The 12397-nt window shown below is 51.1% G+C and overlaps 1 protein-coding gene across 1 annotated transcript in view; it reads right to left on the bottom strand.

Annotated features, from left to right (window-relative positions):
* Positions 1–726: 726 nt before the first annotated feature.
* SMC3 (structural maintenance of chromosomes 3) overlaps positions 727–12397 on the bottom strand; it is an 889895-nt gene continuing 878224 nt past the window's right edge. Inside the window, exon 29 of the mRNA XM_086922774.1 lies at positions 727–1215. Within this exon, the coding sequence (XP_086778900.1) occupies positions 1144–1215 (72 nt within the window). The 3' untranslated portion in view covers positions 727–1143. The remainder of the gene's footprint in view (positions 1216–12397) is intronic.

Here is a 12397-nt window from a genome sequence, read left to right as displayed (position 1 = left end):
TGGTAACATTTTGAGGGATGAATTTCTGTCAAGAAAATGTGCAGTTGCTCCAGGTAAGTGTCAGAAAGCGCAGAATGAAATAAACTAATGTCAGTGTGTGCAGATATAGTGGCCACAACGCCACATCTGGGGTGGGGTAGATCAGACATGGAGCAGCCCAAAACCACTTACTGATGGGCAAGGGAGGTGATATAGAGAATTCTATGGACCCAGTCTGGCGCCAGGGGGTATTAACAAGGTGAGGAACCTGTGGTTAGAAGCCTGTATCAGAAACTTGTCTGTCACCATTTCGGCAGGGTTAGAACTCTGACATTTTAGAGGACAACATCCCTAAGCACTGCATTTGCAAATTTGAGGAGTTTCTCTGAGAAGAATGTTGAATGAGGAGGAGAGTGCTCTAGATCCACCTCAAAGGGTGTAAACAAAAGGGACCTGACATCAATGTGCCAAGATGGGTGCTTTAGCGCTTCAGTGTTCCTTCTGGTGCTGGAATGGAGTCAAATGTCTTCTACAAGTATGGAAGAGCGGAGGATATTACACAGGTGAGGTATCAGCGGGTAGAAGTATCCATCAGATATGCCATGATCAAAAACACACACGCTGTATGTGTCCATTGACTTGATGTAAGTTCTGATATTTTCCGCTTATTGTGATAATTATTACTGTACTGCAACAATCATACATGTACAGATTAGTTTCCTACAATGAAATGGATAGCAGAAAATATACTGATAAAATCAACTGTTTAATTGAAGCAATTTAAAAAAACACAAGGCAGTATAAACGGTAAAAGTACAATTAATTTGAAATATTTAAGCACTTCTAATAAAGCTTTAAAACAATGGTACACTATACACAGGGATTTAAGGGTGCAAACATTTTGGGACTCCTTATAAAAGCAATGTCAACGAGCATCTTATAAAAAGGCATACCAATAGACATAAAATGGATGTGCAAGCTCTTCTGAAACAAAATATTATAGCCTCTGAGCCAACATTTGTTAAAATTCTAGTTTGAAAACTAATGAACAATTAGTCCATGTGTTCCAGGCAAATGTCCAATTCCCTTGGGAATTTGATTCCTGTAGTCCTCAAACTGTTGAAGTTGCAATAAAAAAAAAACTGGCACGAAGTCCCATGTGCTTCAGCCATGAGTTGTGTCATCTTCCACAAAGTCTTTTGCTTGCTCTGCTGAAATTACATCAATGTGACTCACCTAAAGCAATAGGAAAATTGTCAAATTAAAAAAAGGTTTCAATTACTAACATGTAAAACTGAGAATGGCCTAATACTGATTTGCATTTTTGTATACTAGATGAACAAGTTACTTACCTTCGGTAACGATATATCTGTAAGAAACATTAGTTAATGATAGATTCCTTACCTTAGAATCACCCCCAGGCGTTAGATTGGATCTGGTAAGCTTTCGTAAGTAGTACCCCTGCACGTGGGTAGGCGCCGTCGTTTGGCTCCACGTACGTCATTGGCGTGGTAGTCGCCAAGATAAGGTCGTTGGAGCTACTTAGACGCGCACACGCGCGCTGACGTCAGTTCTGTACACGACAAAAACTTTCCAGATCCAGTCTGACGCCTGGGGGTAATTCTAAGGTAAAGAATCTATAACTAATGTGTTTCTTTCAGATATATAAACCACATAAAGTATTTATTGAAGAACAGGTTACCCAAAGATCTTTCAGTCAAACGAATGCAATGTCCAATAATATTGTTTGATACTGCAGAAAGTGATCTAGCTCGTTAAGAAAAACAGTGGCTCAATATTTGGCGGTTCACTCACACCCTACTGGCTCACTTAGCCTTGTGCTCACAAGTTAATTACCCAACTCCCCAAGTTATTTAGTTTTGTTTAACGTAGAGGTAGGACTATATAGATGGCTTATTTGGTTATTACAAGAAATAACTTCTACTTGTGCTCCTGTTCCTCTGACTTTGCAAGTGGACATTGGCAAACAAGACAATGCAGTGGTAGGAGGCAACTACAACACTGAGCATGTGATTTACCCTTTCCCTTGCGTCTTATTCTCAAATGTTTAATGAACAAGTTACTTAACTTCTGTAATGTTCTTTCTGGTAGAGACTGTCTGGTAGATAGCCATGGGCAGCTTTGCACTGATGCTGTTCAATGGAAATGGCGTCGGAGCCTATTTAGTTGCCACTTCCGCGTGCTGACATAAGTTGCTTTCATGGTTGTCCACACCCCCAGACGCAGAACTCCAAAAACAAATTGGCGTGACCAGTGTGCAGATTTCTAGATTTGGGATTTTATCAATGAATAGAGTCCAATCACAGACCAGGGAGGATCGGTGAGGAATCTGCGGCTAGAAAGACTCTACCAGAAAGAGTGTTACTGATATTGAAGGCAAGTAACTTGTTCTTCTGATGGACTTCTAGCTGCAGATTACTCACTTTTTGAATGGATACCAAAGCAGTACCTAAGTGGAGTTGGGGTATGCATGGACTCAAACTAGGAAGTCCTGTAGAACCGAGTGGGCAAAATGCTGTTTTGGTGGACATGCTTGTCGTCCAGGCACTAGAGCTTTGTGAACGTATGGAGGGACGCCTACCAAATGCCTAGTTTTCAGAAAGACCTTGTATGCTAACGCAGTGGTAGCAGCTTTTGTCCAGGTAGAATGCACACTATCTTTTTGGAGACTAAATTTTGGCCAATGCATAACACATCTTAATGCAGAGCGCAATCCAGCGTAAGGTGGTTTCTATTCTGCACAGTTTTGCAGTTTTTATGCTACAGTCAAACCCACAAATTGCTGGTTGCCCACTCAATGTTCTTTGGTCTAATCTAAGTAGAAGCTCAGAACTCTCCTCGGGGCCAAGCGATTGAGCCTCTCCTCCTTCTTAGAGTGGTGAGGCGGAGAATAAAATGCAAGCATGGTGATGGTTTGGCCAACTTGCAATGGTGTCCCAACTTTTGGAAGAAAGGCTGCCCAAGACCTCAGAAGCAGTTTGTCTGGGAAAAAGGTGGTGTACAGCAGGGTAACACAGAGCTTGAGCGGACTCTCATTCCACCTCAATGTATTGGCAATGAGGAACTCGGTCTTAAGGGTGAGGAGACGCAAGGGACAGCTGTGAAGCAGTTCAAACGAAGTGCACATTAGAAAAGGAAGGACTTATTTAAGGTCCTAATGTGGCATGACAAAGGTAGAGAGAGCAAACGCATGTTGAAAGCGTATTGAAAACCTTGTAACACTAGGATACTTGAACAAAGAGGCCTGATCCAGGAACTGTAAAGAAGCCAAAAGGTATCCTTTAGCTGTACCTTGAGCAAGGCATTACCAGGCTTGGGACAACACAATAAAATGTCACATAAGATGGCCTGAAGGTTGTCAATCTGGCAAGTACCGCACCAAACCACAAATTTGTCCCGATGACAGGAGAATACATTTTAAGTCTAGGGATGCCTGGCTGCCAACATAATATCAACCATCACTGGAGGAAGCTCAAAGGGGTTTAGCTGTCGCTGCTCAATCTGCATGCATTAAGGTGGAGATTATGCAGGCCCGGATGACGAACCGTGGCATACTGCAGTTTCAGCAGGTCCTCCAAAAGGGGCAGCCTGATCGAAGAATGGATGCTCAAGGTCCGGAGACCTTGATACCTTACTCTCAGTGCTGAATGCGGGGCCTCTAAGCCGGGTCTGTCCTTCTTGAGAACTCGGGGCAGCAGTGGTATTAGCAGAAAGGCATACATGAGTTCCACTTAGGGTGGAACGCGCCTCAGGGTGAGACATGCCAATGAGCAGAAGTGCTGACATTATGAGTTCTCGGTTGTGGTGAACAGATTGAGTCAAGTTTTTACCCATTCACAAAAAGACCGTGTGCCTGTAGGAGAGTGGGGTCTGCAATCCTATGGTCACCCCCGATTTTTGCTTTTTGCTTCACTGGTTTACGACTTTCCCTGGCTGTGGGCCTGCTAATCAGACCCACAGCCTAGCTGTTCTCTCTCTAAATTGACAACCATGTACCTTAGGTGCATTTACCAATTGGTACTGGGCCACCTTATCAGTCCCTGTACAGCATACCTTAGGTATCCAGGGCATTGGTGTACCCAGGGCCTACCAGGGGCTGCAGCATGTATTATGCCACCCCTGGCTGGCCATCTAAACAGACACAACTGGCTGCACGACAGCTGGGGAAAGGTGGTGTAATCACCCTTTGCTTTAGATATAGTTCCCTATATCTAAACCTAAAATGGACACATGTATTCCTATAAGTCACTCCTATGGCAGGCCTTATCAATCCTGAAGGCAGAGTGCTTGGAATTATGTGAGATGGTGCTCTGGCATGAGCTGAGCCCGTTTGCAGCTTGCGGAACCAAGTCCTAATAGCTGTTCCATGATAACGCTATAACATATACTCTTAAGTGCATTATGTACCTCGCGGTCAAATGCTAACTTTGGTATAGGATTATCAAAACATGTCGAGTAAGGTGTCATATGAATTGGGATACTACCCCCTCGCCAATTCTGGCGACGGGGGTAGCATCCCACCCCTCTAGAGGGACACGACATGTATGTAACTGTGAACCCCGGTTAAAGTTAACTCGAGTCTCAGCATCACAAAATGGATGCTGCCACCACAGACACAAGTCTGACCTCCTGCTGCTGGGAGTCCTTCCAGCGAGGGAGGTTTGGACAAAGGGTTTCCTGCCTTGGGAGGTGCTAGCACCACCCCAGACAGGATTTTGTGTATTAGGTAGGACAGGGCTCAAAGGAATGAGACATGCCTGGGGCACACAAGGTTTCCCTGTGCATATGCCGGTCTAAACCAGTTCCTGGGGCACTCCAGCCCCAGAGCTGGCGCTAGACCGGACAAAGGAAAGGGGGTGTAACCACTTCCCTTCCTGGTCCCACCCAGAGGAGGGACCTAGTCGTAGTGCAGCCCCCTTTAGCTGGATAAAGGTAGGAGCTGCACCCATTCCAAATTAGATTATCCTGATCAACTTCCCAAGAAGAAACTCTGGACCTCGACGTTCTGCTCCACAGAAGACTGAAGGAATCTCCCTTGTGGGCAAGGAGTGTCCACCCTGCATCTGCAGGCACCATCAGCGTACCGTGACTTCCCTTTGTCGTCTTCCTGCAAAGGATCCAGACTTCAGAGCCCGACGAGACCCGGATTCCCAGACCTCTCCGACCTCCTACCCACATCTGCAGCCGAGCTGAGACCCGTGGGTGCGACGAGACACGTGGGACCGGCCATCTTGAAAGAAGCAGCACTTCGCTCCAGCACGACGCCTGAGGTATCCTCCTCCAAGTGCTTTGGGGATTGAGAAGCCCCGACCCCGAGCAGCTCCTGCACCGAAGATCAGCCCTCCAGCCTCCACGAGATCTGCGTGGGGCCCTTCTGCCTGGTTGCTACTCGACGCGTTGTCTGGTCGCTTGCCGGCTGGCTTGTGGCCTCCTAGACGACGAACTCCGACAACTTTGCTGCTGGTCTGGTTGCTCCAGACTGGCCCTTGCTCCCTTCCAAAAGAGGAGCACCCCGGACCCTCCTGGTCCACTCCAGACGCCGTTTCGACTCACCGCGTGGGTTGCCTTTGCCAAGGCCTGTTGAACCCGAATCCGGAGACGACACCGCCAACAGCGAGAGCCTGCGTGGGACAGCTCGTGCCTCCATCCTGGTCGCCGAAGACACCACCTGGTCCACGTGGCTGCAGAGACAAGCGTCCACCTTCACCTGATCACGACGACGACATATGGTTCCACTCCAGTCACTGGCTAGTGACTTTGAACATTGTCCCCTCTGCTTTCAGGTTCCTCTCTTCACCGATCCACCCTTGGATTGCACCGGACATCTTCCTCCTGGTCGCCTGCAGCATCTTTCTTCAAGGCTCCATAGACTTCGACGCGGAAACGCGACACGACTTCGCACCTATGCACCCGCAGCCTGTGGGTGAGGTAACTCAAGCATTTCGGTGCTCAATGGTAGCTTCACTATCCTAGTGTCCAGTTCCATTGTCGTTTCAGTCCTATCTAGTCAGGAACGTCTGTACTCACCTTTTCTTTGAACTGTACTGTCCATAGACGTTTGTACACATCACACGTGTGAGTTCACACTCTGCACACGCGTTCCGTGGGCCTCCTATTACCTACCTCAAGTTAGTATAGCGTGGTCCCAGCGATCCTACAACCTCTGGACAGCTCCATTCCTTTAATTGACTTTCACATTCCACTTACTTAGTATATGGTTTGTTGTGCCCCTAGGGCACCATTGTAATTCGTGCAACTTAAACGTATTTTTCCTAAGAGTTTGTCATGTGCTTAGCCCTCTGACCTCATAAAGAGTTCAGAGGTGTATGTTAGTTAATAAATAACTGTTTATTTTCATAACAACCTGTGTTGTGTCCTTTTCATTTGGTATTCAAAGGTTATATGTGGTAAAACAGCTGGCTTCACATGCCATAGAGAGTTTAGCCTAAAGACAGCTTTTGTCCACGCTACTAGGATAGCTGGTCTATAAGGTTGACTTTACAACCAATCACCATAAGGGTTGCTTGGCATGGTACAAGGTGATCACTAGAACTAGTGAGCATCATATACCAGGCCAACTTCTCACAGCGCCCTGTGTCACAAGTTACTTACCTTCGGTAACAATATATCTGTAAGAAACAGTATATATTGTATTAGATTCCTTACCTTAGAATATCCCCAGGCATCAGTCTGGATCCGGAAACTTTTGCGTAGCAGTACCCCTGCGCGTTGGTAGGCGTTGTCTGCGGCTCCGCGTCCGTCGTCGGGATGACGTTGCAGGAGTACTTAGATGCCGCCCTCGCGCGTGGACGTCAGTTCTTATACACAGCTTTTCCGTGGCAGAAACGCAGAGCCATGATAAAAACCAAAACTGGTGCCATGAAACAATGGCCCTGAAAAGGGATGACCTTAACCCTAGATATCGGTTCGCAGAACGGGGAGGATGGGTGGGGCGGTAAGGAATCTAATACTAACTACTGTTTCTTACAGATATATCGTTACTGAAGGTAAGTTACTTGTGCATCTGAAAGAAACAGGTTAGTATTAGATTCATTACCTTAGAATAGATACCCCAGCAATACCAACCCCGGTGGTGGACCTGCAAACCAATCACACCAGAAAGTCCTGGAGAACGGAACGGCCGAAAAAGCCATCTCTCCGGACTTGACTGTCCAGGCAGTAGTGTCTTGCGAACGTGTGCAGCGAGGCCCACGTAGCTGCCTGACCGATGTCCTGCAAGGGGACTCCCCGACCCAGGGCAGTAGTAGCCGCCGTGGCCCGAGTGGAATGGGCACTTAGCCCCACAGGAGGCTCCTTTCTAGCCAGTGAATAACAAGCCTTGATGCACAAAACGACCTATCGAGAATTGGTCAGTTTGTGCACCGCCCGTCCCTTCTTAGCGCCCACATAACCAACAAAGAGTTGGAAATTCCAAAGCGCAGAACTGATGACATTGCGCGTTCTCTTCTGTGGCGAATAGATCTAACCAAGGCTCTCCCCACTGCCGAAAGAGACCTTGCGCCACGTCCGAGTTAAGACGCCATTCGTGATCCATCATGCACCGACGGCTGAGTTCGTCCGCCCTGGCGTTCAGGGAACCTGCCAGGTGTTGAACCACCAGGGTCACGCCCTGATGTTCCAGCCATTGCCAGAGGCGCAGAGCCTCCTGGCATAGGGTCCACGACCACACCTCGCCCTCGTTGTTGGAGTACCACATGGCGGTGGTGTTGTCCGCGAACACCTGCACTACACTCCCCCTGACAGAGGGGAGGGATGCTTTCAGTGCAAGCCGGATCGCCCGCACCTCCAGAAGGTTGATGTGGAGCCGGGACTCCGCCGGACACCAGAGGACTCTGATCTCCTCTCCCATGTGGCCCCCCCAGCCCAGGAGGGACGCGCCTGTCACAACTACGTGCTCCGGTTGGGGTAGGGAGAGGCATCTGCCGCTGATCCAATCGCGGTCCGTGAGCCACCTCTGCAACTGTTTTGCAGTGCCCTCCGAGATCAAGACATGGTCGGACAAGTTGCCCTGATGCTGGGCCCACTGAAACTTCAGGTCCCACTGCAGAGCCCGCATCCGCCACCTGGCGTGATGCAACAGAAGGATGCAGGAGGCAATCAGCCCCAGAAGCCGCAGCGTCAACCAGACCGAGACTCGGGATAAAGGCTGAAAGATCAGAATCAGAGCCTGAATATCCCTAACCCGCTGTTCGGGAGGATAAACCCGAAACTGCGCCAAGACTAGAACCTCTCCGATGAAGAGGAGCTTCTGAGAGGGACACAGGTGTGACTTCGGCACATTGATGGAGAACCCCAGCAGGTCGGCCATAGTCTGGAGGTGTGACGACTGTCTGGGGCGAGCCCGCCTTCAAAACCAGTCGTCGAGATAGGGGAAGACTGACACCCTTAATCAGCGCAGATGAGCTGCGACCACCGCCATCACTTTCGTGAACACCCGAGGGGCGCTGGTAAGGCCGAAGGGGAGCACGGTAAACTGAAAGTGCTCGTGGCCTACCGTGAACCGCAGGTAGCGCCGGTGGGCCGGCAGGACAGGAATGTGAAAAGAAGCGCCCTGCAAGTCCAACGCTACCATCCAGTCTCCCGAGTCTAGGGCAGCTAAGACCTGAGCCAGAGTCAGCATCTTGAACTTCTCCTTCCGGAGGAAGCCGTTGACATTCCGCAGGTCCAAGATAGGGCGTAGGCCCCCTTTGTCCTTCTTGGGAACCAGAAAGTAGTGGGAGTAACAACCACACCCTACTTCTGGCCCAGGAACGCGCTGAATTGCCCCCTTGGCCAAGAGGGCCGTAACTTCCTCTTGCAGAAGTTGCAAGTTATCCCCCGACACGCGGTGGTATTGCGGTGGCATGGCAGGAGAGGTCGCCTCGGAGGGGAGGGAGTAGCCCCTTCGGACGATTTGCAGCACCCACCTGCCCGATGTGATGTCGCGCCAGTGGAAGAGGTGATGGCGAACCCTGCCCCCCACTGGCGTTAAATGGGCCTGAAAGCTCAGACTAGGAAGGCTTTGAGGCAGATGCTGCATGGGTGGATGTGGACTGGCCTCGCCGCTGTCCCCTGGCACCGCCACAGCGGTTACCACGTCCGCCACCGCGCTGGATGTTAGTCTGCGGCCCGTGGCTGGCAGGACGTGTGGGGGTGCCCCTTCCTTGGCAATGAAAGGAGCGAAAGGCAGCAGTTTGCAGGCGTGGGGCCGACAGTCCCAAGGACTTGGCCGTAGCCCTGGAGTCCTTAAAGCACTCAAGCGCACTGTCTGCCTTGTCGCCAAAGAGGCGACGGCCATCAAACGTCATGTCCATAAGGGTGTTCTTGACATCAGCCGAAAAATTGGCGGACCTCAGCCAGGCGTGGCGGCGAACCGCCACCGTCGCCCTGCCTAGCGAGGCCGTGGTATCCAGCCCACATCGAATGGAATACCGTGCCGCATCTCGCCCCTCCGCAAGGGCTTGGGCGAGTTTAACCCGGGCCTCCTCCGGACATTGTGGCAGCACGTCCGCGACCGTGTCCCACAGAGAGTGGGTATAATGGCCCAAAAGGTAAGCCGTGTTGACCGACCGCAACCCCAAACTAAGTGAGGAGAACTTATTTTTTCCGTACTGTTCATACCTTTTGGATTCCCGATCAGGGGGAGCTGTCGGGAATGCGGTCTGGGAATTAGAGGCCTGGATAACCAGGCTCTCGGGGGTGGGGTGGGTGGACAGGAAACAAGGGTCGCCCGGGGCCGGGCGGTGGCGTCTCGCCACGTTCCTATCTACAGGGGGACCTGTAGCGGGCCTGGACCAAGTGCCCAACAGATCGTCTGTTAAGGCCTCATTGAACAGCAGTAAAGGCTCTGAAGAGCTTGCCTGCGGTTTGAGGACCTCAGTGAGGAAGTTAGTCCTCACGGCCGCGATAGGGAGCTCAAGAGACAAGGCCTTGGCTGCCCTCGTCAACACCACACTGTAGGCAGCCCCCTCCTCCGTAGCCACGGTAGGAGGGGAGACAAATCCAGTGTCGGGCAAAGTGTCCAAACCACTGGCCTCCCCCAGTTCACCTGCCCAGTCCTGAAAAGACTGGCACTCCCGTGCCAGAGGGTCCTCAGACCACTCCCAATCCGCCTCGCCCTCCATCTCCTGGTACTCAGGTTCAAATGATGGGGCCGGATCATAGAAGCATTGCACTTCTCTCAACGTCGAATGCGGCGTAGATCGACGCTGTCCCGACGTCGGAACGGGATCGAGTGGGGGATCGGGGACGTCGTCTGGGGACGACACCATAGGAGTCGACGCCGGTGGAGGGGTCGTTAGGTCGACCAGCGGCGAGCCGGATCCGACGGGGCCCTGAGGCGTCGGGACCGAAGCACCCGGCCCGCTTGGGCTCCCAGTCGGGACAGTGGGGCCCGAAGGCACCGCGGAATCTGACGGAGTAGCGAGCGACCTCATGGCCATGAGGAAGGCATCGATCTCCTCCGGCATCGCGTTCTGTCCAGGGACCGGCGGGTATGGAGCAGGCCGCGACGTCTACCGCTCCGGCGGAGCCGCGTGGGCTTTTCCCCCAAGCCGTGTCGCGAGAGCGTCGGGGGAGTCAGAAAAGCGGTGTCGCTTCTTCAACTTCTTGTGCCTCTTACCTGATGACTTGGAGCCAGACGAGTGGTGTCGACTCGCCGAGCTGTGATGACTCCGGGCCTGTGACCAGTCTCTCGACCTCGTCCTGGACCGGGACCTCGAGCGGCGCGGGCTGACTGCCAGAGCTCGAGGCGCTTACGGTACTGCTCCCGCCTAGATTTCGACGTCATGGCCCGGAAGTCGGGGCACAACTTGTCATTGTGGTCGGCCCCTAAGCAATAAAGGCACCAGCGATGGGGGGGCGGTAACCGACGTCAGTCTTTTGCAGTTGGCACAGGGTTTGAACCCAGGCATCCCTACTGGCACCGATGGAGTCGTTTGACTCGAAAAACAGATCAAAAGGATCGAAAAAGTTTAGTCAAAAAATGACTAAAGAGTACCACTTTTTCCTGATCGGCGCTTGCTGGCGCGGAAAAAGAGGAACTGACGTCAGCGCGCGAGGGCTGAGTCTAAGTAGTCCGGCGACGTTATCCCGACGCCAACGACGGACGCGGAGGCGCAGACAACGCCTACCGACGCGCAGGGGTACTGCTACGCAAAAGTTTCCAGATCCAGACTGACGCCTGGGGATATTCTAAGGTAAGGAATCTAATACTAACCTGTTCCTTTCAGATTGGTAAAGTACCTAATGGCTGTGATGTTGTTCATGAGCAACTGTACCAGCCTTCCTTTGATGGGCGGTAGGAAGGCTTTCAGCACCATGCAGATGGTCCTCAGCTCCAGACAGCTTCACCTCTCCCAAGTGGCCACCCACACCCATAAGGAACTGACGCATCAGTCAACACTGTCAGCTCGCGGTGTGGTAGGGAGAGGGGTCTGCGGCTGACCCAATCGCAGTCCAGCAACCACCCTTGCAGTCTTCTCTGAAATCCGGATGCAGCTTGAAAGGTCCTCTTGATGTAGGGCCCACTGAGACACAGGTCCCACTACAGACCCTGCATAAGCCACACCTGCTCGACCAGCAGGATGCAAGAGGCCATTCATCTCCTGGACTCTTTTCCACGGCAAAGGCACGAAACTGAACATGTCCAGAATGGCTCGAATAAAGAGGAGTCTCTGGGAAGGAGTTGGGTATGACTTTGGCATATTGATAATGGACCCCAAAGGTAACAGGAGCTTTGCCATAATGTGGAGGTGGTTGACAACTGCTTGGGGTGAGACTGCCTTCAACAGACAGTTTTCAAGGTGGGCAAGACTGGAACTCCTGACCTCTGCAATGTATTGCCAACACCACAATAACTTTCGTGAACACTTGAGGGGTACTGGTGAGATCAAAAGGGAGCACAGCAAATAGAAAATGCTCCTGTTCAACCACTAACCATAGGTAACACTGGTGGGCCAGATAGACGGGTATATTGAAATAGGCGTCCTGTAGGTCCAATGCTACCATCCAGACCCTAGGCCAGACAAGACCTGGGGCAGGGTGAGCCTTTGGACTTTGCCCTTCTCTGAGCTATCGTTACAGAGTAAGGTGTTTAAAGGGCGCAGGTCTAAAACAGAACAAAGGTCTCCATCCTTCTTTGGCACCAGGAAGTAGCAACCATGACCCACTTGAAGGCAGACGTCTCAATGGCCCCTTTGGCCAAAACAGCTTGAACTTCCTGCTATATGACGGACAGATGGTCCTCAGTCAGCCATTCCGGGGATTGTGGGAGGAGCAGCCTGGTAAGAACCACTGGATCTTGCTGCCAACTGGGTAGCTGTTTTACTATATATATATATATATATATATATATATATATATATATATATATATATATATATATATATATATATAT

Source organism: Lissotriton vulgaris, chromosome 5 (genome assembly GCF_964263255.1).
Source record: "Lissotriton vulgaris chromosome 5, aLisVul1.2, whole genome shotgun sequence".
In the NCBI taxonomy this organism is placed as follows: domain Eukaryota; kingdom Metazoa; phylum Chordata; class Amphibia; order Caudata; family Salamandridae; genus Lissotriton; species Lissotriton vulgaris.
The sequence above is the reverse complement of the archived record's forward strand: the minus strand, read 5'-3'. Positions and strand labels throughout refer to the sequence as shown.